General features: G+C 40.3%; 1 protein-coding gene across 1 annotated transcript in view; it reads left to right on the plus strand.

Annotated features, from left to right (window-relative positions):
• CSMD1 (CUB and Sushi multiple domains 1) overlaps nucleotides 1-27,937 on the plus strand; it is a 519,075-nt gene that overhangs the window by 152,723 nt on the left and 338,415 nt on the right. The window contains exon 12 of the mRNA XM_035003847.1: nucleotides 2,302-2,458. Within this exon, the coding sequence (XP_034859738.1) occupies nucleotides 2,302-2,458 (157 nt within the window). The remainder of the gene's footprint in view (nucleotides 1-2,301; nucleotides 2,459-27,937) is intronic.

Genomic DNA, 27,937 nt, shown 5'->3' on the forward strand with positions numbered 1-27,937 from the left:
GAACACTGCATCAAAACCTAATGATGTACTGTATGGTGACTGATATAACATAATAAAGAGGAATATATAATGGAAAGCAAAGTTAATTTGGGATGTTCTGGGTAAGCTGCTGTCAAACTGGGAAGACTCCCCCCGTATACCCAGCCCTGCTGCCCCAGGACCCGGCGTGATGTCTCCTAATCTGTGATCATCTGCTAACTGGACTGTTCCACTCTAAGCGTATGGCATTGATTAAATACCAAACCCTGAGAAGCAATGTAAACAATTACAGCCTTGTATTAACATGTGACTCAAGGAGCATTTTTCTAATACCTAAAAGGAACCAGGGGCATATAGACCAGGGTATGTACATGACAGGCAATATGCCGAACTCACATGACTTGTTTCTAATTTAATTGGAATTAAAAATCAAGTCTCCTGACTTCCAGTATTATCTGGGTTGTCATTTGTGATCCATGCAAAACTTGAATCCCAATTTTCAACTTGAGGGAGCTGAGAAAACGATGCTCCATGTAGAGGGTGACTTGCTCATCCTGACGTTTCCCCTGCTAAGCACAGTGCTCATTGCCGGTGATGTCAACAAATACGACAGAATTTTTTAGTGGTTGTAGTTTGGAGGATACTGGGAGCTGGCTGCAGTCTGAATGATCTTTTTGACCTGTGGGAAGCTCCCAGTCAAGCCAGCAGAGGTGACTCTGGACAATGCTTCATGAGTGTTTCCTTGCTCGAATGCTCCTCATCTCTGTGGGTTCTGTGGCTTACAGAGAATTGTGTGGTATGTGGAGTGACATGAGACCTTTTCAGGAAGGCCTGGACAATTTCTTTCTGAGCCAGATTCCTCTGGGTTTAAAACTCATTAGAGTCTGGGTGTCACAGACCTCACCATGTCTCACGAATCCACATGTTAAGCCAAGCGATGATTCTTCCAACGGTCGCCAGTGGCTGGAGGAATTGTAGGGCATCTGACTCCACTATCCTAGCATCTGCTTGTTTAATTGGAAATAAATAAAATAATGATTTATAAAATCGATTTTTCTAAATGTGTTTTCTTCTTTTAGGATTCTGTATATATGTGTAAGTCTGTTGAGCAAGGAATATGGTCTATACATGTATTAGAAGGGAGTTAAGAGAAGAGAAGTAAGAATTAATCCATGTGAGAAGGAAAATAGTGGGGAACTAAACAGACATTGGAGGAGTCTACTGAGGACTTCCATGTCCTTTATTTAGTTAAGATTTTTTTAATCAAGAAAAACTGGATGTTTTCCAATATAATACATGTTGATTCTATCTTCCAAGAATCCCTTATCTGTACCAATGTGGTTTCTTGCTATGAACCATTGCAATAGTTCAAAGAGGCAAACGGGTTAACCATTCCCCCTCTGCGTTCTATTCTTGATAGTTTCCTAGGGGTGTTGGGGAGCCTCAGCACTGAATCCTTCCCGAACGCAAACACGGTCTATTCTGGCCTTAGCAGAAAGCACACACGCCCATACCCTAAACTGTTTGACATAGTCCCCACTGAGGAAATGTGATTGGCAGTCATCCACGCCCGGTGCAGTCTACCTCGGGGAAACTCAGAGACGCAGCCCCAAACGCCCCCCTCCCTTACCCTTTAGGTCCGCACGAAAGCAAAACTGTCTACCTGCCTTCCAAATATTTGTTATAAACACTCGCGCTTCACAACCACCTAGGAAGGTAAAGTCAAGTACAAAGTGTTTCAGAGCCAGGCAATGCATGTCTCTGATATCATTACATGGTGGGATTCTTTTATTACAACTAATTCAAGACTCAAGTCACCTCAGGCTCCATGGCTGCAACATGGAACGAGATTGCCACGTCCTGTCTTATCTTGTAATACATTCAGATGCGAGAGAGCAGAGAGGGCTGAGATGTCCGATTACTTACATGATAGTTCAGAGGCAACTTCATGCCTAAAACAGTGTACGTCCCTTCAGCCTTGGGAAGTGGAGTCTGAGGGAGGGGGACAAAGATAAATAATGGAACCCGGAAATGCAAATAAATGTTTCTTTAATTTTAAGTAAGCACGGGAAGAACGCCCAAAGTGATGACGGTAGTATGAACTGACCACAAATGAGCTCTTTTGTCTTTAATGTGGACGGTAAAGAAAAAACTTAAAGAAAAAGGACTGCTTCACAATGTCATGCATTCAGCTTTCACTTCACTGTCTACCTTTTCCAAGTGCTGCACAAAATCAGATCTTTGATGATTTGAATTTCTTCTTAGAATTGCTAACATACAAACAGAAGTAATATGGGGACTCACACGGTGACTTCTCCTTAGGTGTATGATGGAAAAGACAGTTCATCACGTCCTTTGGGGGCCTTCACCAAGAATGAGCTGATGGGGCTGGTCCTGAACAGCACTTCCAATCACCTGTGGCTTGAGTTCAACACCAATGGGTCTGACACGGACCAGGGTTTCCAGCTCACTTATACTAGTAAGTAGCATATGACACAGCATTGCATTTTGTTTTATTTTCTCGGGATACATCTATTACTTAGCTGATGTTTTTTTTTTTTTTATTTAGCTGATAAATTTTAAATATTGATCTTTTACCCCTCTGGTCTCTCTACTGGGTTTTGGATTGCTCTTTAATTTTTAATTTAGACATGTTGCCAAAAGTGGTAGTTTGAAATTTATTGTCTTAGAAGTATTAATATTTTTGTAAGATAATCGCTATACCTGAAAAGAAAATATCATGACATTTGAGAGCTTCTGGGCTTAAACAATGCTGATTATGATATAGTGCACATTGACAGAGACTCATATATGTATATATGAAAGATTTAGAATGAATGTTTGATGTCATTAATAGGAATTGTCTTTGAATGCCTAACCTACTATTATATCTATCTATATATAGAATATATTAGAATCTATATATTATAGAATATAAATTGCATATGTGTAATATATATAGTCATAGATGCATTTAAATACACACGTATTAGGTCATAATATAAAACAACCCTGTGTACTAAGCTCTTTCTTAGCACCACTCATGTCCTAAACACAAATAATCTCAGTATTTGCCAAAGATAGCAGGTGTATGAGTGCTGGAGTCAGGCTTTGATAACAGACCCACAGTTTTAAGCAGTGTTTTATAGTGCCCCTTATTAATATACATCAATGTCAAAAAAATATGTTTAGAGATGAATGTGAAGAAGACAAAGAAGGATATAAAATAAAGGAGGGAGAGAGACTGTGCTTTCAAGAACAGAAATGTGCAATATGACCTCTGTTTTTTCCAAAATTTTTAGTTCCAAAAAATAAAGTAAAACATGCAGCTATATGGTGTGGATAACTAATTAAAATGAAGGCATCCATGAACTAAAATGCTTAAAAATGTAAAAGACAGTCCAATCCTGCACTAATCTGATGTTTAAAAATATTTATAGCACCAAATACCACGACAAAAAACAAAAAATATTTGGATTTTTTTTAGCATGAAAGCATATTAGTGATCATTGAGATTGATTTCTTTATTTGACAGATAAGCAAATGAAAGCCTGGAAATGATAATAATTATCCTAGACACAGAGCTAATCCAGGTGCCTCAAAGGAAGATTAATTTCCTCAAATCCCCCTTGGTGGGTAAAATTACAGGTGAAGGGCTGTAAGACTTTGGGCAAAAATAGAAGTAGAAACGACGTGGATGGAACTGGAGGGTATTATGTTGAGCAAAATAAATGAAACAGAGAAAGACATGTATCATATGATCTCACTGATATGAGGAATTCTTAATCTCAGGAAACAAACTGAGGGTTGCTGGAGTGGGGGTGGGGTGGGAGGGATGGGTTGACTGGGTGATAGACACTGGGGAGGGTATGTGCTCTGGTAAGCGCTGTGAATTGTGCAAGACTGTTGAATCTCAGATCTGTACCTCTGAAACAAATAATACAATATATATTAAGAAAAAAAAAAGAAGAAGAAGATAGCAGCAGGGGAAGAATGAAGGGGAAATTGGAGGGGTAGACGAACCATGAGAGACGATGGACTCCGAAAAACAAACGGGGTTCTGGAGGGGGGGGCTGGGAGGATGGGTTAGCCTGGTGGTGGGTATTGAGGAGGGGACATTCTACATGGAGCACCGGGTGTTATGCACAAACAATGAATCATGGAACACTTCATCTAAAACTAATGATGTAATGTATGGGGATTAACATAAGAATAAAAAATAAATAAATAAAAATGTATAGGATAAACTAAAAAAAAAATAGAAGTCGAGTAGCTGACATCATGAGAAAACCTATTTTTCGTGTTCATCAAAATAACCATTTACAAGATTCAGTACACAGCAAGTATATTAATTATATTGTATGCAAAATAAATTAGTAGCAGTTGGCATTCTAAAATCAATTCATAATTAGAATTTTCCATTACTAGAATTCCACTTTTTAGAATTTCACTCGGAAACATGTTTCAAAGAAGTCTTAAAAAAAAAACAAAAAAAACTTTTGCCCTGTTTTCAGATAAGATGTACCCTGTTGTGATCTCTTTTTTCCTTCTGCTTTGGGTTCTCCATCAGTATGTTCATAGTTTTTGTTCTATCACTTAGATGCATTAATCCCTACTTCCTAGCTATTATACTCATTTTAGAGTCTTAGAGGAATATGAGTACTTGAGAAGGAAACCATGTTGAAAACTCTTTAGGCACCTTTCTGGGTTTTATTATAACTGAGGAGAAGTTCCAGGCACACCTGGCTTGTTCCTGCGATTCTTTTGTTGCCTTAGCTTATCTGAAAAATCATGCTTCCTATTATGGTTTGTCCCCAAAGAGAAGAATGTATTGGCCTTTGTGTTTTCCTGTCTCTATGCACATCTATATCCTCATCCCTGATATCACCCAAAGTGTGGAGGTAACTAAGCTCAGTGTGACTCTTCCTCGGCTGCTTCATAGAAAACCTGTCATGCTAAGCTTCTGTTTTCATCTCATCTCAACCCCAGTTTCTGCTTCCTATTTGCACTCTCTTTCCAACTGGAGAAATTCTTAATTTATGAACACTTGTTCCTATATTCTCGTGGTTGTGCAGAAGATATCCAAAGCAAGTGCATGCCTTCTGGAATTTCAAGCAAACGGGTTTATCATCAAGGGGGGAGTTCCTTTACTGTTTCCAGAATTCTGACTTCCCCCTTTATTTTCCCAAATAGTTAAGAAAGTCCATAAGTCCTACAAACAGGTGGCTGGGTTGAATAGGCTTTGTGTATGACATCCACTTTCCCTCATCAGGAAGGGTTGCTTCCATGTGCTATTCTCAGCTCCCATTCGATGTCACATGGCTGTTGTGATCCCATGTTTCTCTGTAGTATCTGGCATAGCTCCAGGACCTTTAGTTGGTGCCACCCCCCCCCCATTTCTCTGGTTAACTTTGAGAAAGCTGGAATCTGTGGTCTGTGATCTATTTATGGACACTTTCTAATTATATGGACTTATTTTTTTTTAACATAGCAGCACAAACTTTCTGAGTTTCTGAGAAGACAAAATATTGGCAATGATTGGTATTTAGCTCTTAATATAACCGATTTGACAAGAGTAATTATCTTTTCTGCCTGTTTTCCGTCTTTGCCTCCACCTACAAAAACACAGATGCTCTCTGGGTGTGATTTTTGCTTGTAAGATTGTCCTAGAACTGTAACACATTGCCAGATGGGAAAATATATTTGTAATATAGAATTGATGGTGCTGATGGCTATGCAATCAAAATATTATTAACTTTCCATTAAATTCTTGGGTTTAAACACTAAGTAATTAAGTTTGAAAAATCCCAAGCTCCCACGTTGGGATCAAATACCTGAATCAAATATTCAACCCTAAAAGATAGCTTGGAAATAATGAATGGTTATAAAATGTTTTGAGCAAATTATAAAAGCTTAAGACTATGTAAAGATACTTTCAGCTGACTTCAAAAGACTTTTGCAATTGCCTCTTCCTAGTTAATTGCATTACTTAAGGAAACATTCATATTTAAATGTTTCAATCCATAATTAATCTCCACACACGAGTGGATCAGAAAATGTCAACAGAAAGTAAATATATAGCTTATTAAACATCCTGATGTTTTCGGAGTGGGTAGAAATGATGTTCATATTTCTTTTAATATTTACAGTATACTCTTGCATACCTTCTGATTTTACCACCTTGGTAATTCTGGGTCCTGGTAAAGAGCTTTTACTTTTCTTCATAAATTAGAAACTGAATCTCCAAATCTTTGAGTGGTTTGCTGAGGCTTTCACATCTGGAAGAGGAATAGACAGGACCCAAATCCAGGTCTTTTGACTGAAGCCCAGAATTGTTGATAAACCTAATTTTACATATTTTTAGATGATCCCTCCTTGTTGAGTAACACATGTATTGCATGATATTTATATATGTAAGGGCATTGGACAGGAGGAAAAGCCAGGCATCTTTGAGACAATTTGGGATAAATACATTATATCCTAGGCAGCTACCGGTTTCTGAGTAGTAGGTTAAGGCAGCACGCAACTGAAAAAATTTACCTCCATGACCAAGCATTCCTTTTTATTACAGATTTGTTTATTTTCATAACAGATCACAGTCTTCTGATTCTATAATTACTTCACATGGAAGCATAACCCATAAGCTCTGAAATCAGGGACCAAGGGTGCATATTTTATCATCCTCTGCACCTTACTCAGATGTCTGATCTGTAATACAGAAAGTTTAGATTATATCATTGTTATTCAAACTGTATTCCATGAAGCACTAAGATTCCACAAAGCTATCTCAGGGCAATAAGAATTTCACCTTATCTAAACTTAAGAATTTTTTTTTTTTTTTTTTTTTTGCTTTCTCCCGGTGATTGCAAAGCTCTTCAGGTATCAGGAAAAACTGTATTGACAATAGATTGCTATGTTTTCTAAATACTTCAGCAACTCCTTTTACAGAAAAATAGTTCTGGAAATTTAAAAAAACCCTATATTTGAATTCAGAATTCTTTAAAAAATATGTTTAACTATTTTAGAGTTCCACAAGAATGTTCCCAGAAGAGTCCCTCTTCAGAACCACTTTACCACAAGATGTATGGGAGGATTTGGAACTGAAACAGGCTTTTTGGATCGTATACTCTTAGTCATTTAAGTAGAGAGAACAAAACAAACCCTCTGTGGCAATTCAACAAAAATTTTCTCTACCTGGGGGTGTAGTGAAATAATTGTAGTTCAGGACAGATATTTCTGGGCTGTCTTGGTGGATCCATTTTCTAGTTAATCAATGATAATACATGCATTGTCTTTGTATTGAATGTTTGGCACTATATTGGGGCAGAGTAGGCAAAACCGGGGTTCCTGTTCACAATAAAGGGCTTAGGATATTCACACGTGGGACTTGTGAAACACTGGTCAAAAGAAATATGCCTAAATAGTTACATTCTCAACTCTGGAATGGATCTTAGGTGTTGTTGTAGGAGTAGATTCATGGCCCTGATTCACATAGACTGTATGTTGGACCCTTAATGTATTGTTATATTTGGCCCTTAATACATTTCATCGTTATATTAACTTGTTCTTTTTCCCCACATAAAATATGATAATAGGTTTATATTAATGATAATGTGTGATTTTTACATTTTAAGCCACACACACACAAATAGAATTTTCCAGAAAAATGAGAGATCACTGAAGGCTGGAATAACAGTCGAAGCCTCCAGAATGTTCTTTACTTACTGCTAGATGCCCTTTCTTCTTTCCTCAGGATTAAGTTTAAATGCTATTTCCTATATGAAAGTTATCCTGCTGTCCAGCTTCCCGAAGCAGAATCATCTGCTCTTTCTTTTATGTCTCCAGTGTTATACTTTGTACATCTTTTGCTTTCACACCAGTAAAATGTGAGGTTCTTGAGAAGAGGAAGCTTACCACCATCAACCCTACGGTACCTCCACAGCCACTTAATAAGTGATGGCCGCCTGAGTGACCAGGTTTGGCATGGGGGAGGATGTGAGGAGATGAATATGACCTCTGTGCTCATGAGATAATGAGTATGAGAGTCTGAATAGCATGGAGGGTGCATGACAGGGAAAAACTAGAGCCACGTTTGGCTGCAGGAATCTGATTATGGAAGTTTTTAAAAACTAGGCAGAGGTGTCCGTCAGCGTCAAGGCAGAACCATTAGTAGTACTTGCAGAATGAAAGTGCGTGGGAGTCTGGGATGGACGAAGGGCGAGCTGACAGCAGTGTGCATGCCAGGTCTTGGAGGAATGAGGAAGCTGCAAATGGTGCGGTCCGTGCTATCAGCTGCCCAGGAGTGGCTTCAGAAAGGGGAAAGACTGTGCTGACATTTGCAATAACACATCAAGGGGGCAAAGCAGAAACATTTAGTGGTTGTTACAAATGGAGCAGTTTGATCGAATATGGTATATATCTTAAAAAATAAAAACTAAAAAGAAGGAATGAGTTGGATGGTGCAGGGAGGTTGGTACTCATGGATGGACCTTGAAAACAGAAGCCTTGCAGTGACCACCCAAGATGTCTCTGGCAAAGAAACCGAAGTAAGTGGATGCTGTAGTCCAAGCCCATTGGGGAAACCAATGCTGTATCGGAGGCGCATTAATTAGGCTTGATTTCACTTACTCCGATTCCTTGGTTACCAGGCAATATTCTTGTTATTACTGGGGTGTCGGCATGGCTCCCCAATAGAAAGAGAGAGATTTATTTGTGTTGACATACAGATTCTGGTGCATGGGCTGACTCCATTCGTTATTTGAAATCAGGATATTGGCATTCTGGCATTACAGTGAAATCATATTAGCCTTCCCATGGGATGCTTCTGTTTTGGGTGCAGGGACGGGACCAGCGTCTGGTCCTACAGAGCCTTCCTTCTGAGAAGAGCTGGCTCATGGTCCTGGGCTCCTTACCTTCCTGGCTGTTACCAGCCCCATTTTGTTGCTTCAGACTTTTACAGTAGAGGCAGAGAGTGGGGAACCCCCCCTTCAAAGACCGCTCTAAAATGCTGAAGAGAAAGTAGCGGGAGGGGGAGGGTTTGTGGCGCAGGTGAGGAAGAACAGGTGGTACAAGGGCCATTTCAAAGAGATGGGGACAATTGGGAAATGAACAACCTGACCCACAGCATAGAGCTGCTAGTCCATGTGGCCCTGTTGTACCAATTATTTTCAAAAACAACAGCAACAAAAACAACAACAAAAAGCCCTTACTCTGGAAGCTCAGTGCCTTCAGAGCACATCCTACACTCTGAGCGCGACAGAGCACACAGCCTGGAATCCAGGGACGGGTCCAGCCCCTGCATCCCTATAACTTGCAGAAGACCGGGTTTCGCTGGGAGACAGGGAAATGGGAACATTCAGGGGCCTTTCCTTCCTCCTGCCCCATGAACAAATCTCTCAAGGCCAGCTAATTTCCATTGTTCACATTCCTAAAATTACTCCCCTGCTCCCACCCTGAACTATCTGTTTAAATAACATGGAGAGAGGGCGCCTGGGTGGCTCAGTCGGTTAAGTGTCTCCCTTCGGCTCAGGTCATGATCCCAGAGTCCTGGGATCGAGCCCCATGTTGGGTTCCCTGCTCAGCGGGGAGCCTGCTTCTCCCTCTCCCACTCCCCCTGCTTGTGCTCTCTCTCTGTCAAATAAACATATAAAATCTTTTTAAAAAATAAAAAATAAAAAAATAAGATGGAGAGAAACCTCGAAGTCCCTCCACAACTATCATCTGAAGCAAAAGGACGCGCCCACAGCCAGCTGCCCATCCACTGGCATCCTCCTTGATGGTAACGCTTTACGCATTCTGTTTGCCAGAGCCACGAACTGGCGGGAACGTTGGGTTAAACAACTGAGTCTAAACAAGCTACAGTGTATTGTGTAGAGAACATCCAGCCCAGAGCCGTGGGCTGATGGAACTGTCACGTTGGATTAACATGCGGATGGAATCAAAATGACGCCGACATTAAATACGCTGCTATAAATGAGAGCACGGCTCCGGGTGTGAATAGATTCTCAAGGCCAATCATGAAATACTAAGCACCGTCGCCTTCCTGCTTCAAAACAAGTCAGAAATACTGTGAGCATGAAGTCTACACGGACCCCACGAGCAATCGATTACTGAGAACAAACTTGAAGGGGAAGAATACCGTTTGTCAGAAATGATCCTCTCACGTCCCTGAAACCACAGATGATAATGAGAGCTAATTCTCTGTAGGATCGGTAGATAGTCTGCTTAGGTAGGTACAGTTTTCTGTGGGTGTCCCTCTTCCATCCGTGTCTACTCACTTATGTCAGGAGCTCCTCTGCTTTTGTGGCTTTTCCCCAGATTTATTGGGATATAATTGACAGATAGCGTTTTGTGAGTTTAGGGTGATGATCTGATACATGAAATACGTACGAAGTGTCATCACAAGAAGGTTAACACCACCATCACCTCACCTGATTCTTTTTGTGTGTGTGGTAAGATCTGCCCTGTTTTGTTTTGTTTTTTCCTCGTTTCTAATAGAGATTCTTCTGGTACTTTGACCTCCCTGACTGACCGAGATTCACGTGCACAATGCTCTGTTCATTTCATAACCGATTCCTTCTTTCCTTACGACTGGGTTTTGGAAATTCTATATAAGCTAGATGGCCGTTCTCAAGTGCAAGGTCTAGAATCTAATTTTATAAAGAATAAAGACTTCCACAAATCTCCCAGACATTGTTGGTTGTCATGCATGTAAGTGTTGCTGTTTTAAAGTAAAATTAGCCGTATTATTTGAAGAATAGCATTCATCACATCTTCTGTCTTTATGATGTGTAGCATCGTCTAGAAAATCATGCCAAAGTGATGTTTTGTTCAATGAGTAGTTTGTAAAAGTATTTATAATTGTGCTGCAAACAAGGACAAGCACGGAAGGGGGCCACGAAAAGAACCAGCTTGCACATAAGCCCACACTAATGCTGGCAGATTTTTATTTTATTTCGATGAAGATTAAAATTGTGGCAAAGGCATTGTGGTGTTTTGATCTCTCCTCACGTGATCCTAGAGGATGGATGTGCGATTTGTAAACACGGCTTCACGGAGCATGAATTTGTTCTCAAATAGCCATTGATTCAGCAGATAAAGCTGCTGGACAAATGTAATTAGCAATATTTGTTTTCCCCACAGTTAACTCATAGGGAATCTTATAAAGGTGTTTCAGAATAATAGGCAGTTATTTTGTGTACGAGTTTTCTTTTTTTTTTTTTAAAGATTTTATTTATTTATTTGACACAGAGAGAGAAAGGGAACACAAGCAGACAGAGCAGCAGGCAGAGGGAGAGGGAGAAACAGGTTCCCCACTGAGGAAGGAGCCCGATGTGGGGCTCGATCCCAGGACCCTGGAATCATGACCTGAGCCGAAGGCAGATGCTTAACTGACTGAGCCACCCAGGCGCTCCGATTGTGTACGAGTTTTCTATTGCTGTGTAACAATTACCGCAAGTTTGGGGACCTCAAACACCTTATTACTCACAGTTCCCGGGGGTGGGGGGTTGGGGCCTGGCTCAGCGGGGTCCTCACAGGGTCTACGCTGTGGTCAAGTTGGCTGGGACCTCAGTCCCGCCCGAGGCCCCTGTTCCTCCTTCAGGCCCTGTGGCTGTTGGCAGGACTCTGTTCCTTGGGGTGGCAGTGATGTGAAAATGTTAGGGTTCCGAGTGAACAGTCAAGAAAGAATTCTTGAGGTGTCCTCGGTGCAAAAAGGGTGGTTTTATTAAAGCAAGAGGATAGGATCCCAGGGGCAGAAAGAGGTGCCCTGGGGTTGTGACAGGTGACGATTATACACTTTCAGGTAGGGGGTTGGGGAGAGCGAAAGTTCCTAAGGAATTTGGAAGCAAGGTTTCTAGGACCTCGAGGAGGCTAGCTATTGTTGGGAAAAGGTCATTTATTACAGTCTAATAAAACCCGAGTCATGAGATCCTTCAGATGTATATCGGTGGGCCATATGCTTGGGGGATGATTGCCAACATGCATCTTGGGAGGTTTAGAGATAAAGGAAGTTCCCAAGGAATTTTTATATGTTAAAGTAGACTTATAGGATCCTGGGGGTCGGGCTAAGATTGCCTCCTGCCCTTAGCAAAGTGTCCACATCGAGGCACCTGAGTTCCTAGAGGAAGGTCACTCTGCCTGTTTCAAGCACTTGTCAGTGGGCTGTAAGTTGTAAGGAAATTTAATTTTCTTTCATGTGCCTTTGTTCCCCACATCAGCAGGACTGAGGCCGCTGTGCTTGGGGTCCTGGGGCAGGTCTCCTCCCTGCTGCTCTTCTCTCCAGGGCCAGCAGGAGAGCCCTCCCTCGTGGGGGCCCAGGCCTTTCAGCTGAGTGAGTCAGGGGCACTCAGGATCATCTCCATTTTGACCGACTCGGGCTCACCTGACTTGGGGCTGTCCATTGGGTTAGAGCATTCTTTTGCTTCTGCCACAGATCCTGGCCACACTCCGGGAAGGGGAGAGCATTCTGTGGGTGGTCAGTGTCATGTACTGGTGGGGGTCACGGGGTCCCATTCGAGTCTGTCCCTCACATTTTCCTATTTAGGGATGTTCTTTTTTAATTCTCTTTCAGATCATTCCATTTTCAAAAATGATGTGTGTGTGTGTATACACTTGCAGATATAAAGTAAACCTTTCAAAAGAGGAAACATACAATATGATTGTTTACATGTACTTTTAAATTTCCGGGATATGTCTGGGTTAATAGTTATGAATCTATTTTTCCAAACAAGACAATTGCAAAGTGCCTTTCTGTATTGTTGTAGATGCAGCTTTTGTCTTTTAGGCCCCCACATCTCCAAAGCGTGCACCTGTCCGTGACTTCGGTCCGTCTTTCATGAGAGTTAAGGTGACCCGTTTAAGGGATTTGGGTGCAGGAGAATTTCCACGAAAGACGAGTAGAAGAATGTGTGGCCCACGGAAGGGGCAAAAGCACAGAGAAAGTAGGGCCTGGAGCTGGGGTCCAAACCACAAAACATACTTGTTTTACAACTTGGTTAAAAGAAAAACCAATTTGAGGGGTGTCGGGGTGGCTCAGTCATTAAGCGTCTGTGTTTGGCTCAGGTTGTGACCCCAGGGTCCTGGGATCGAGCCCCACGTCGGGCTCCCTGCTCGGCGGGAAGCCTGCTTCTCCCTCTCCCACTCCCCCTGCTTGTGTTCCCTCTCTCGCTGTCTCTCTCTCTGTCAAATAAAGAAATAAAATCTTAAAAAAAAAAAAAAAAGAAAAAAGAAAAACTAATTTGAAAGCTCTAAATGTTTAAATCTGACACAGTTGCTTGTTTGCAACTGAGCCATAAACCTCTGCCTTCATTGTTTCTGTGTTGGATTCACTTTAGTTTGGGGATCACCATTGAAAAAATTCTGCCATGAATTCTTAGGAAGTGCAACGCAGTGACTCTCGCTGTGGGGGAAAAAAAAAAAAAGCCTATTTCTAATAGGCTTCAAACTGATATATTTTTTAAAACTGCATATTCAGTGAAAAATTTGATTCCCTACTCAATTTGTTTTGCTATAAAAAGGATAGTATTACAAGGAGAGAAAACCGTAACATCAATGGAGTGACAAGCACAGAACTCTATGCTTATGTGATTGCATTATTGGAAACCTTTCTTTTTCTTTTTTTTTTTTTTTTAAGATTTTATGTATTTATTTGACAGAGACAGAGACAGCGAGAGAGGGAACACAAGCAGGGGGAGCGGGAGAGGGAGAAGCAGGCTTCCCGCTGAGCAGGGAGCCCGACGTGGGGCTCGATCCCAGGACCCTGGGACCATGACCTGAGCCGAAGGCAGTTGCTTAACCAACTGAGCCACCCAGGCGCCCTGGAAACCTTTCTTATCAATATATCAAGACATATCCATACATGTTTTTATAAGCTTACACTTTCCAGTAAGAATTCTGAAGATTGCATTTTTATTCTGCTTCTACAAAAAAGCCTAGAGAAACATATTGTATACAATACTTTCTTCAAAATAGAACGGCTTTCAATGGAAATATCACAATGGCGAAAGGGGTCCATGTCATTCAGGTACAGTAGAGAGGTAGGCTGCTAGGAAGTCCCCGGAAACAACTCTCTAGTTCTTGTAGAACAAGATGGACGTTCTATAAAGAGGAAAGGCATTCATGTCTGCGGGAATGCCATATAAAAAAACCAGTCCTCCGTCCCCAATCCAAGCACATAATTCTTGTTTGCATCAGAAAAATTTATTTTTACACGTACGCTTTCAGATAAAAATCAAGATAAATGTTTAATTACTGTAAGACATCGTCAAGAGGATATTTGAGCCAAACGAGATGGCATTTCTAAGAAAGAGGCTTGCGCATGGAATGTAACTTCCATTCCGGAGGCTTGCACGGCACTCTGAAACCGAAACACCTCCCACCTTCGGCTGCCTCAAGCTGAGGCTGTCTTGAAACCGGGCATAAATCTTCATCCTTGTCTTGGATGGAGGAAAGGGCAAGGTCTTATTATGACCATTTTAAGAAAGGAAATTGGCTAAAAGTGATGCTTAATTGACTTACTCAATGTCAGCCACAAATGAGAGAAAGAAAAGCCAGTGAAATCCCTGTCCCTTGACTTCTTTTTTTTTTAAGATTTTATTTATTTATTTGACACAGAGAGAGAGAGAGAGAGCCCGTGGGAGGACAATCAGGGGGAGCGGGAGAGGGAGAAGCATGTTCCCTGCTGAGCAGGGGATCCCAGGACCCCAGGATCATGACCTGAGCTGAAGGCAGAGGCTTAACCAACTGAGCCACCTAGGCGCCCCTGTCCCTTGACTTCTAATTGCATGTTTATCATCCTGCTACCTTACTAACATGTATAGCATCACAAAGACTAAAATATAAACACTTACTGCATTTTTAAAAATTCCAGTGAAACCATGACATGCTTCACTTCTGTGGCAACGTGAGAATTGCCTGATTAGGAGAGGAGGTCACCCTGTTGACTCACATCACGGTCCCCCAGATCCTATAGAAGTTACCATGTGCATGTTGGTCCACACTAGTTTCTACATAACTTTACATGATTTTCCCAGCGGTTCAGTTTGGTGAATTACTTATTTTTTTGTTTTATAATTAATTATTCCTTATATTTTGTGACAATTTGCTAGTTGACACACATTGCTATTTATTTTCATCTTTTGAAATAGATGTATATATTGCTGGCCACCAGTACCTTGATAAAGACAAAGGAACCTCAAGAAGGGTGACATAAATAATTTAATTATAAGGATTAAACTAAAAGCATATGACTTGAGAGGGCAATAAATGGAGGCTGATAGATGATATTACCAAATGCTATAAAATCTCACATTTTATGGGAATAGTGATGACAGATTTTTTTTTTCCATTCTTCTTTAGGGGAAATAAAAAGTAATAATTATTGTATTAGTCAAAGACATAGATACATTGTTCTCACAAAAGGTCATTCATGGGAAAATAAGAATCCCAGAGACTTATATGTCTTCTCAGAAAGGCAATGATAGGTAAAGAATCACAGGTCAGTTTATCTCTGATTTTGATTTTTCTTGCATGTATTATGGCATTTGTAATAATGCTATAAAAAGAAAAAGGCCATGAAACCTATTCAGATTCAAAATTTTTATTTTTCGCCACGGTATGAATTTTGACATAAGGACATTCGAAGGCTCTTTGGATCTCTACAAGATCATCACATGGGTCTTTTTTTTTTTTTATTCTTTTCACTAAGTAAACATTTCAGAAAACAGTGATATGAGGATAACCCCAGCTGTTAAATTCCAACATGAAGCTATTAGATGAGGATGTGGAAAAAAACTTGAAATTTCAGCTCAGAATTGACAAAGACTCTGGAGTGATCCACCGAACACCACTCAGTAGCAAATGCAAGTATGGGCATACAAGGTCCAGTGTTTTAGCTTAATAGTGAAATTTGAGCTGAAGGAATACAGCTGCCTGTGTCTCTGGGGAGTGGGAGTGAGTCTCTTCTCTGTGGCACCTGTCAGTAGGTGATCTGTCATTTTGCAGCACATACTTTTCTTCTGTAAATAAGTCATTGTTTTTGGACACTCGTAGTTCTGAAATCCTATGACACTGAATACAATCAAAAGATATATTTATTGTTAAAAGGGATATAAAATTTTCCTTGTGATTATTTCAACAATGTTCACCTTTTAACTCCCTAAAACAGTGGGGTAAGTGAGGGCTTGTATGTGGGGTATGAGAAAAAGAGGAGCTAAAGGTGACCCCAACGTTGGTGGGCGCTGGAACTGTTATTTATTGACTTGGGAAAACAGGGATGGTAGATTTGTAGTGGAAGCGAAGTAGATGTAATTTTTGGATAATGGGGTTTTGACATCCTTCGGTGCTTGGTATGAATCTTGCTTCGACATGGAGCATAGATCAAAAAATGTGAATGAAGTTAGTATTTGCCCACTGGATGTTGTGTCATGGTAATGGCAAAAAGAACAAGGTGAGGGAGGTAAAGGTGTAAACAACAGATTTTCTAAAATCTCCTCATTTATAGGACTCTGATGAGTTGGATTATAAATGAGGTGAAAGGAATGGAAGTGGCTGAAGGCTGAGTTCTGACTGGCGAGGCAGGTATCAACACTGTTAAGCTCTATAATAAAAACAGGGGACTTATTTGGGGACCTCAGGGTTTCTTAAGACAAGGTTTTATCATGATGTTAATCAGAAACCTATTTCCTTTACCAAAAGCAAATAGATTGAACAGGAAGATTGTCTCCATGGTAGAGGGTGGGTTTGGGGGTTAGGTGTTGGTAGGATTGGTCTGCAGCTGATGGATAACCTGGCGCCACGGTCTGTCAGGCTCCAGTCATGAGGTCTAACTGTAAGGCAGCCACACCTGGAGTCAGGTGTCCAGAGGATTCTCTACAGCTTTGGTGAATTTATTGGAATCTGATACATTATCCGTCTTGCCAGTGGGACATTAGTTGAAGAGCCAAATTAATAATTCCAGTGGTAGCATATATGCACATGGAATGGCTATCTCTTCTGGAAACTTCTAGAGGTAGTTAATGCATGTCACTACAAAATCAGATCTGTAAGAAATGGAACTTTTGGGAGAGGTACTTATCTGTCCTTCACAATAATTGAAATAAATGCTAAAAAATTGTTCTTTCATGTATATTATTTCTTTATTAATTTGAATGTTTAATCATTTAACTGATTTTTTTAAATGTAAAAGACAAATTCCCAGACCTAAAGGAATAGATTGGTTCTAATAAAAAACACAAATGAACAAATCATTCATCAGGAAATGTAGGAAAATTTTCTGCTTCTACTCAGAATCTGTTATGCAGTTTTTAGGCTATTAAAGATGCTTGAAATTTTGGTTGTCATCATCAAACTAAATTCACTGTGACCAAAATAACACCATTTTATGTCCTTAATGCTAAAGATTTCTGTATTGAATTTCATATAGTAATAATTTCATGGAAAATAATCTATGAAATATCCATTTCATTGTATAGATTTGTCATTACACATGTCCACAACAGTATGTAATGAGAGCTGATGGGATTCCCTCTTTGGAAAAATCAATTTATGGAGGAATATGAAATTGTGTAACTTCTATTCAAAGTTGGTTAAATAATATTGTTGTAACCATTCTGAATCTTCATTAGCTGGATATTTCTTTTTTTTTTTTTTAAAGATTTTATTTATTCATTTGAGACACAGAGATACAGAGAGAGAGAGAGAAAGCATGAGCAGGGAGAGAGGCAGAGGCAGAGGGAGAAGCAGGCTCCCCGCCAAGCCAGGAGCCCGATGCGGGGCTCGATCCCAGGACCCTGGGATCATGACCCGAGCCAAAGGCAGACGCTTAACCATCTGAGCCACCCAGGTGCCCCATAGCTGGATATTTCTGACTAAATATTATTTTTAAATCTTCCCAAATTTTGTAAAAATTTAAAGACATGCATTTATTTTCATGATTTCAATAACACTTGGAAATCTTTAGAAGCTTATTCATTTATTTGAATTAAAAGTACTTACTAACAAGTTGGCATTCATATAAGCACCAATGAAATACAGTAGCATGAATACATTTGGTGTTTCTATTTTAACTGCCCAACCCCTCAGTGGTAAAATAAACAGTATTCACTAGCCTAACCCTGTCTTCAAAGAGGGGAGTTTTTAGATGGAGTAATAAACTCTACGCACAGGAACACATCAAAGAATTAAAAACACGCAGCATACCAGCTGTCACTTTTTTTGGGGTGGGACTCATAAAAAATTCAGGAAGGACAGAGGATGCAGGAGAAATAGTTAGGGAAGCCTCAGCAGGAATGGGCTGAACTTGGTCGTAAAGGACAGGTATGATTTGAAGGACATGAGTGATGCCGAGGCCCACCTGGCAGTTAGCCTGGATACAGGAGGCAAGAGCAGGTAACAGGACTGTGACAAGACTGTGAGGATGAGTTTCATCTGGGTCTCAAGGAGGATCCAGCCAGGAAATACCCTTGTAGGCCCTGGCAGCATCCTTGGTGTGAGGGAGAGAGGGAGGGAGGGAGGCGTGGACCAACATGAAAAGTCAGAAAGGAAGAGTGGACGCGTGTGAGAGAGCAGGCTGGGGAGGTTTCATAGGGCTTTGGTGCATGGTTTCGTGGGAGCAACAGAAAGAAGGGAGTCAGATTATCTCAAGGTGTTGGGGCTGTGGGTGTCTTTGAGATGAGCCAGGTGATATGGAAGTCGTGCCCACTCGGGGAGAGAGTGAATCCATGGGCTTTGTTTTGCTCACAGAATTGCTGGGCTACCTATTTCACTTTGTTTTGCATTTGGGTTTTGCAACTGAACTCTGGGCGAAGTTTATCATACTTCACACCCCGTGTGTAGCAGTTCCCAGCGAGCAAGCATTGTCTCTCAGCGTGGCAGGGTGAGATCACACACTGGTTCTTAAGTCAGGTGCTTCCTGCTACTGATGTCTCCAAAGCAAGCTGGGTGAGGGCGGGCTGGCGCTTGCAAGTCACAGTTCGGCTGATGGATGGCGGTCACTCATGAGGAAGTTCTTTGCAAGACCGAGAGGTGGAACATGAGGAGCAGTGCTCTTCCATCCTGAAGCTTGGAGAAGCTAGCAGTGGTCGGGTTCTGGCTGTCTCTTCTGGGGAATGGATGGCCTCGTGACATTGCTTGAGGTGGTGCGTTCTGGCTTATGGTTTGACAATTACTTTGTATTTATGTGCTGTGGAATAATACAAGTTACAACATATGAATAATAACAACAGCAGTAAATCCGAGGATTGTTGGTAATCCCTTATAATTATACAGAGTTTACTGAGGAAGAGCTCAGTGTGTTTTCATAAATCTTTTACTTTTTCTTACAAAGATCTCTATATGGGGGTAGGAAGAAAGAAGCATTACTGCTCATAGTTAACACTTGGAAACAGAAGGGGGACAAATGAAGGAAAGGGAATTTGGGACTGGATTGAGTCTGGACATCATTTCAAAGAGTTGTGTTGTCCCTCGTGTCCTGTCTCCAGCGAATCCCTGTGCCCCCGGGCCCCTGGCCCCCTGATCAGGGCGTTCCCAGCCTCTCTTCCAATGGGGACACTTCCATTTGCCAATCACTCTACTTCTTCCACTCAGGGTCTTTAGACGTTGTCCATGGGTGCCTTTGCTCTCCTCACACACTGTTTTTCTCTTTGGCAAGAATTAAATACACCGACTAAAAAAAGCCAAGAGCAGTGTTCATGGAACCAAGACTCACGTCACTGGTTGCCTCCAGGATAATCCCTTGAGGATTAGTGTGAAGTTTGTTTGGTTGTGTGTAAATTTGACATGTTTCTTGATCCAATGTGGAAAACCTTTCTGGGGAAAGGGAAAAGGTTACAGTTATTTTATGAGCAAAGAATAATGAAATCCCCCAATGAACTTCCCAAAATGATTTTCGTTCATTATTTATCACATTTTTTTGGCCAAATCCAGTGAATCTTCCATGGCCAGTGAGAAGAGACAGTACTATCTCCTATCTAGTTTGTGAGGATGTGTCTTGGATAGTCCCCGCATCCCCATTCCCAGCAAGGACGGCTGAAGGAGCCCAGGATGGGCACAGCCACCACTGGGAAAAGTTCCTCTCAGGACCAAGTAGGGCGTGGGAAGGGGCTACGCCAACAGGAACTCACTCTGTATTGAGAATCACCACCTTAATCCTGTGTGTGTTAAGCTGCTAGGCTTGTGCGCTCCTGACAGGAACCTGACTTTCTTCAGGGTCCCTCCTTTGGTTTCAGCTATGACAAAACTCCTCCGTCTATCTTACTTAGGATCCTATAATTAACCATTTTGTAAGATTATTTTCAGGATGAAAAGAGGTAGCATAGACGGATCTGCCTAACACACTGCATGACCCAGTGTGTGTTCTACAAGTACTAATTATGGGGCCTGCTTCATGTTCACCATCGCCTTTATGGAAAGATAGTCTCTTTATCTGGTTCCTGAGTGAAAAGAAGACCCTGAGATCCATGGCTGAAAAAAATTAATTAGCCACAGCCTGTAGTTCTCTACTAAAGTAAAATTAAGTAATTAAATGTGCTGTCAATTAAATGTCCATTCCCACAGAAAAACAAATATATGGGGGCGCCTGGGTGGCTCAGTCATTAAGCGTCTGCCTTCAGCTCGGGTCATGATCCCAGGGTCCTGGGATCGAGCCCCACATTGGGCTCCCTGTTCCGTGGGAAGCTTGCTTCTCCCTCTCCCTCTCCCCCTGCTTGTGTTCCCTCTATCACTGTCTCTGTCAAATAAATAAATAAAATCTTTAAAAAACAAACAAACAAACAAATAATGCAAATGTAAACATTGAGTTTAAGACAATGGGAATTAAGATGATGTGCTGAAAAATCTATACTACTAAAAAAATGGTTGTTTTCAAAATAACTCAGTGTTATGTTCCTAATGTCCCTTTTCCCATTTTTCCACCATTTTCATTTCATGGATCAAGATTTTCATAAGTAATATAGCAAAAGAATATGAAAATTTTCTACCATAAATAATAATTATATAGTTCAATTTTGTAGGAATGCTCAAGTTTCTTAAAGAAAATGTTGCTGAGGGACGCCTGGGTGGCTCAGTCGGTTGAGCGACTGCCTTCGGCTCAGGTCATGATCCTGGAGTCCCGGGATCGAGTCCCGCATCGGGCTCCCTGCTCGGCGGGGAGTCTGCTTCTCCCTCTGACCCTCCCCCCTCTCATGCTCTCTCTATCTCATTCTCTCTCTCAAATAAATAAATAAAAATCTTAAAAAAAAAAAAGAAACTGTTGCTGAAAGTATATCTTGGTCTTTAAAAATGTATAATTATGTAACAGTATGATCAAAATATTTTAATTGTAGTATTTGTGATAAATATATTAGATGTCTTTGACTTGCCACTTTGTCTAGATATTGGCTCTATATTGATAATCATTTTCACAAACTAGCAAAATCTGTGTTCAATCTGGCTTTGATTTCGTCCTTGTTTTGATATCAAAGTAGTTAAGTATAAATTGCTAGAGTTTTCAGTTCTTCTGAACTTCATATATGGACATGAAGATTCTTCAGGATTTCAAACTCCTATAGCTAAATTTTAAAGAAATCAACAATAGTTAATCAGATTGTTGGAATAGTCAAGGTATGTTAAGCAATTAGTGAGTGTCAGAGTTTAAAATAAAAACATGCTGAGTTTTATTTATTTTTTTGGACTTCCCCCCCACCCCAGAAAACAGTCTCTTCTAGAGAGGAAGTTACTTCTTAAACTATTCTGCATGTAAGAAATATAAAAGCTACCACTCTCTCTGGAAGTAGATTCTGAAAAGAATCAAATTGCATTTTATGTAGTTAATGTGCTATATTGTTGGCTGAAGTCATTTCTTTGTATTTCTGGGTATCGCTTTGTATCAATGTGTATATGTACTTGTGTATGTTTGTTTTTATTTGTAAACCTGACAGAAGCCTCCACCATCAGGCGTGGCGTGTTCCTTGCAGTCACCTGTGTCCCCTTGGAAAGTACAAGTGGCTCATTTAGAAGCAGCCATATTTCATACCGTGTGGCTGCCTATAAATGGGCTGCCCTGTACGAACATCCTGTGTTCACAGAAATCCCGACGAAGGACCTAGGACTCGGGCTGGGTGAACCCTTCCAGTCGCCACCTAGATCGTGCGTCCATTTAGTTCTTAAGCGCTTGTTGATGTAATCGTAATACTTCCAATTAAACTCCGAGCCCTGAAGGGCAAGGCTGTGCCTGTATATTGAAACAGGATATGGTGTCATGTGAAACGTACTTTATATTAAGTGTGTAATAAGTGTGTATTGAATTAATGAATGGATGTCCCATTAAGATGTTGTATATTATTTGTCTTCCTGTAGAGATTGTGCGCTCCTGGTGAGCCAGGACAGAGATCAAGTAATTTTATATATTCAGCACCTAGCAAAGAATCTGAACTACAATAGGCACTTTACAAATACACGTTAACTAAGTGATTTCATGAATTAATTAACGTTGTAGGTTAGAGAATAAGATTTTCCAGATATGTGTCCTCAATAAGATTATCTAAATTACCTTTGTCTTTCACTTTAATGCCCATTAATGTTGGTCCAAAAAGGAAAACATTATATTAGGAAATTATACTCTTGATCTATTTTATCAATAAAGTGAAATATTACTAGACTTAGCCACCATATGTAAATCACTAGCCTTATCATCAGGTGGAAATCGTAATAAAAATCACATTTTATGAAAATAATATTCATAGCTTACATTTGCAATTAAAGTCATCATTTTTAACATCAACATTTTTGTTTAACACAAATATAGAAAAGACGTGGACAATCTGAACAAAGCGTGGTAATGCCAAGCAAGTATCCATATTAATGGGCTTAATTCTATATGATAGAAGGAGCCATACTTATAAAATGGATCTTATAAAAATGGATATAAGTTCCTATTTATCTTAAAAAAGTATCCTGTGCTCCTCTATTTGTCTCCAATATAAAAAGAAGTGGATACAACAAAGCAGAAAAATAATTGGGAAAAGTAGAAAAGCAACAGAAAGCAGGGATGGCAGTACGGAGAACACAAATGTGCAGCTGTAGAATTGTGTCCACGGCCGTCCACGGCCGTCCACGGTTTCCATATTTCTATTGCTCAGGTGCTCATGACAGTCTGTCACTATTTGTCGTTGTGTCTGATTCCTCTACTTGACAATAAGCTCCATGAGGCCTGACGTTGTCTTGTGCCATGCCCCCAAAATGTTCAGATCATGTTTAATTATTTGTACAAGTTGTTGATGAAGGAGTTTCTTCTTTGCCTGGATCATGCGCTGGCTCGTTGTGAGATGACACTAATATTCGGGCTTGTGATGTCTCTCCTCTCCCTCACGCCCTCGTGCGAGCTCAGTGCCTTCTCCTGTGTTCACCCCACCCCGTCACAACCATCCTTCCACTGCCTCCACTCATCTCTCAGGCCCCACTTGCAGGATGACATGTTTGTGTGCCCCCCCCACACACACACGATTTTACCTCATGCATTCGCCCGTATCCCACCGCTGAAGCCCACCCTCAGCACTGCATAAACATTGCTTAATTTTCCTGCTCTTTTTTCCCCTCACTCCAATCCATACTCCATAGTGGCACTGATTATCTCTCTGAAATGCTACAAATATCTGTGTCACTTCCTTGTGCAGACACCTGTTTTCCTACCGCCACCCCACTGCATACTGACTCACTCTGCCCTCCACGGGGCTGCCGGATAGCCCGCTCCTGATGCTGCCTATGAAGGGGCAGTAAGACACACATGCTACTGGAAATTGTTCTGCAACCCAGGAGATGCCGTATTCTTCCAAACCCACACGTAATTGTGAAGACCTTATTTGGAGACTTCTCCTCTGGTTCCAGAGCCACCAATGCCTGCCATCCTTCTAGATGAGCTCAATTATATCTCTTCTGCAAAGCTGTGCCCAGCCTTCCTATTTCCTTCTGTGTCTTTCTCAACCTTCCCACGAAACTTTGCCATAGCAAATATCATATTGTTTTTAAAATACTTACTTTCTGGGGCTCCTGGGTGGCTCAGTCGATGAAGCGTCTGCCTTGGCTCAGGTCATGATCTCAGGGTCCTGGGATCGAGTCCCACACTGGGCTCCCTGCTCAGCGGGGAGCCTGCTTCTCCCTCTCCTCCTGCTCCCCCTGCTTGTGCTCTCTCTCTCTCTCTCTGTCAAATATATATAAAAAAATCTTAAATACTAATTTTCTTACCTGTGTAAGTAAGTAGACCATTGAAAAGAGGGCCCTGTTCCATGCAATTCTACTCATAGTGACTAACAAATTCCCTGCCTCATAAGTCACAGATCTGTTTTAAAAATTTAGATAATGTGCTGATCATAAGTCTTTACCACAGTGTATGAGTTAGAACACTGTTCCCAGTTGGATGCATTTAAAAACTGATTCAGAGTAAAATGCCCTCAGTCCATCCATCTCCGCGCCCTGAGGTAGATGCTGACCTTGATCCTGCTCCAAGTTCCCCAACCCTCGGTTTTAAATATCCTCAACAGAGATAAATGCTGTGCAGTGTTAAACCTCAGTGACAGGAGGTGAACAATGCACACTTTTTCATGAAGCCTTCCCAGAATGGATAAAGACCTTGAACCACTACATAGCTCTGAATATATTCCACATTAAAGACTCATTTTGGATACATGTAATATATTTGGAATTATAAAATATTTCAAGATGGACTCCTGGAATTTTCAGCTATGATTACCTTGCTTTATGCAGTGTTAGTGACATAGTTCATGAGACCCAAGATGGTCCCAGGAAAGAAGGTGATTACTTTGGTTATCTGATTTCCATTCTGAACTTCAACAGGCTTTTTGATATTTCACTCAGGAGCTCAGGAGGTCATTTTCCTGTTGAGATGTTTTCACCATTCTGTTGAATAATGCTATTTTGGGGAAATCAGAGTATCTTCCTGCATAACCATGAAATAACAACAATAGTACAACAGTATTTGGTAAAAATAAATAAATGAGAACAAAGTAGCTGATAATAAAAAATCAATTTGAAACTAACAACAGCTGCAGCTAAAACACTACATTGATGTATAATTTCTTAAGTAATAATTTAAAACTCAAAGGTGAGCACACATGCTTCACCTAGAATTTCAATCCGAAATAATGAGATCTGTGTTTAAAAAAACAGGATTCAATCAAACATTTTAGGAAATTCACTGTTAATGAACTTCATGTCTCGAGTGAACCACCACAATAACCTGAACTAGAGCTCCGATCTCAAACCACATTTCTTTCCAGATGACTGCCAAACAAGGGGTGAATAAAAATATATGTAGTTTGATATTCTTCTTTCTACCACACGCAAATGTGAAAGTGTGTTTCCTTTGCATGTGTGTTTTTGTGTGTGTTTGCTTTGTTTTTTTTTTTTGCATGTGAACCTTTCTTATATTACCAAGGAGCCTTTTACCAAAAAGTACATTATTCAAATTGAGATAAGTCTCAGGTAAAGTTATATGATAACATGCTTCTATAAGCATTTGAAGGTTTTTCAGTCATTCATAGGAGAAGCTATCAGAGATCTGTAAATGACAAGCACTCTCCTTGTTCAGTTGTCTTCTCAAAGCTCACCTGCACCGAATGCACCTTCTCAAGAGCTGTGTAGACAGAGGCTGGAGGAATTCACATGACTGTGGGCCTCAGGGTTCAGCCTGGAGGCACAAAATGGATTAGATCTAGAGCAGATTCTCGTCTCATACAAGTGCTGTATTTGGAAGATAAGAACTAGACCAAACACTTGAGAGTTAAGTGGAAGGATCTTATAACACTAATATTTTGTTGGATGTTCAAGATATATAGAATTTAATCCTTCAAAAATACAGAGACTGGGTAAACACTGCAAAAGATACGGAGTAGTCAATTTCATCAGCCTGATGTTTATAGCCTGTTTTCACCGGAACATTTAGTTCAAAGCATCTTTGCTATTTATGTGACTTCAGAAGAATTCACAGAAAAACATAAATAAATGGAATTGCTAAATAAATTCAATACAATTGCAACTCTTAATAGAAGATGTTTTGAAACAAATAACTTGATTTGATCTTTTTTAAAGGTTCTGCGGCATAAAGAATATACAGAATCAGTATTTGCTGCACTGATTTCTGGCAGGAGGGTGCCTTCAGGATGGGAAAGGATGCCTTCTCTATATTTTTAAAGGCATTACTGTTTAGCAGTATTAAGACTGATTATTATGAAGTGTTTTAGATTCAGATTAGAATTGAAATATCTCTATCAGAGGAGTATCTTTGTAGATCTAAAGATAAATCTTAAAAAGTACTTTTGAAATATTTTTGATAAACTACAGGAAAACCCTTTCCTGAAATGGACACGGAATTAACATCAGAGAGTTTTATTTGGCTGCTTCAGACTTCCACTGTTATACATCAATGCAGTTTATTTTACCGATGTTTAAAAGTAATGTTGAAATGTTTAGATGGGCACCTGGGTGGCTCAATCAGTTGAGTGACTGCTTTTGTCTCAGGTCATGATCCTGGAGTTCCAGGATCGAGTCCCGCATCGGGCTCCCTGCTCAGCGAGGAGCCTGCTTCTCCCTCTAACCCTCCCCCCTCTCATGTACTCTCTCTCTCTCTCTCTCATTCTCGCTCTCTCAAATAAATAAATAAATCTTTAAAAATAAATAAATAAATTGACATAAAAAAAAGAAATGTTTAGAGATGGTGATATCATGACTCCTTCACCCCAAAGTGAACAAAACTTAGTCGAAATGAATCCCATTTCATGTGTAGAGAGAAACGGGAGCAGGGCTGTTTCTGGTGCTTGTGGACAGACTGAGTCCCACAGACAAAATGGAAGAGAAATTTTGGGTTTTTGAAGATCTTTCTCTACTCCTTTCAAGACAGTGATCAGTACCACTTTCAGTGTTTCCTCCAGAAATAAATGTCTGTGCTTCCATCCGTAACTGGGAATGAATTATTAAATCATGTGAGTTTTACAGGAACAAAGTTCTCTTCAGTGGACTGAAGATTGGAAAATTGGACTACCCAAATATCTTTCAACTTTCTGACAAGGAAGAGGAGTATATTTCATATAATGACATTGGGTCATCCTGGAGCCTTTGGGCACTTAGGAATCAAGTATAGCACTTTTTCTAAATAATAAATTCCGTGATGCCATTGAAAACTTAAGTGAACTTTTGAAAAAATAATAGAAGGCATCATAAGAAAGAAGGGACCACTGATATTGGAAAAAGTAACTACCCTATCAGAAATAACTTGGCTTAATTTGTCTGTGTGACAGGATGTGGTTTTAAAAAAAATCAAGATTAAATGATAGAAAAACCTATAAAACAGACATTTCTCTAAAAACTTCATCCCAAATAAAGTTTGACAGACATTTTTGTTGGTACATCTTTGTTTTCTTGTTTGTCCCTTAATATTTTTTTAACCCTCCTCCAGAAAGAGCTTTATCTTTAGAGCCCAGGACCAGAAGTGAAGAGCTTTATCTCTAGAGCCCAGGACCAGAAGCTAATGAGAAAGAACATAAGTCATATGGGAAAATCAATGTCATTATTTTATCAGCATAGGTATACATCTCCATCAAGGAACATCTTTTATAACAAAACACTTTTTTGTAACCCAGAAGCAATTTGTTGTCAGAAGGGAAGGTCTTGGACATGCTTGGCCATTTCTTTCTTCACAGAAAATGTGTGCGTTTCAAAGCTTAGTTTAGAAGAATTAGGTAGAATTTGCCAACTTTTTGCCATTCTGAGTCTCATGAAAGCCTCCACCAAAAGTTAATAAAATAATCTGGGTCTTCGTGTTATTCACATCTGATTCTAATCATCTGATTCAGGATTTTAAACATCTCCACTTTCATTCAACAATCATTATTATAAACTAAAAAAAAAATCTCTTTTTCTTTCTTTCTTTCTTTCTTTCTTTCTTTCTTTCTTTCTTTCTTTCTTTCTTTCT

The sequence above is a fragment of the Mirounga leonina genome, unplaced genomic scaffold (genome assembly GCF_011800145.1).
Source record: "Mirounga leonina isolate KUSES-001 unplaced genomic scaffold, KU_Mleo_1.0 Mir_128, whole genome shotgun sequence".
NCBI classification, from domain to species: Eukaryota; Metazoa; Chordata; class Mammalia; order Carnivora; family Phocidae; genus Mirounga; species Mirounga leonina.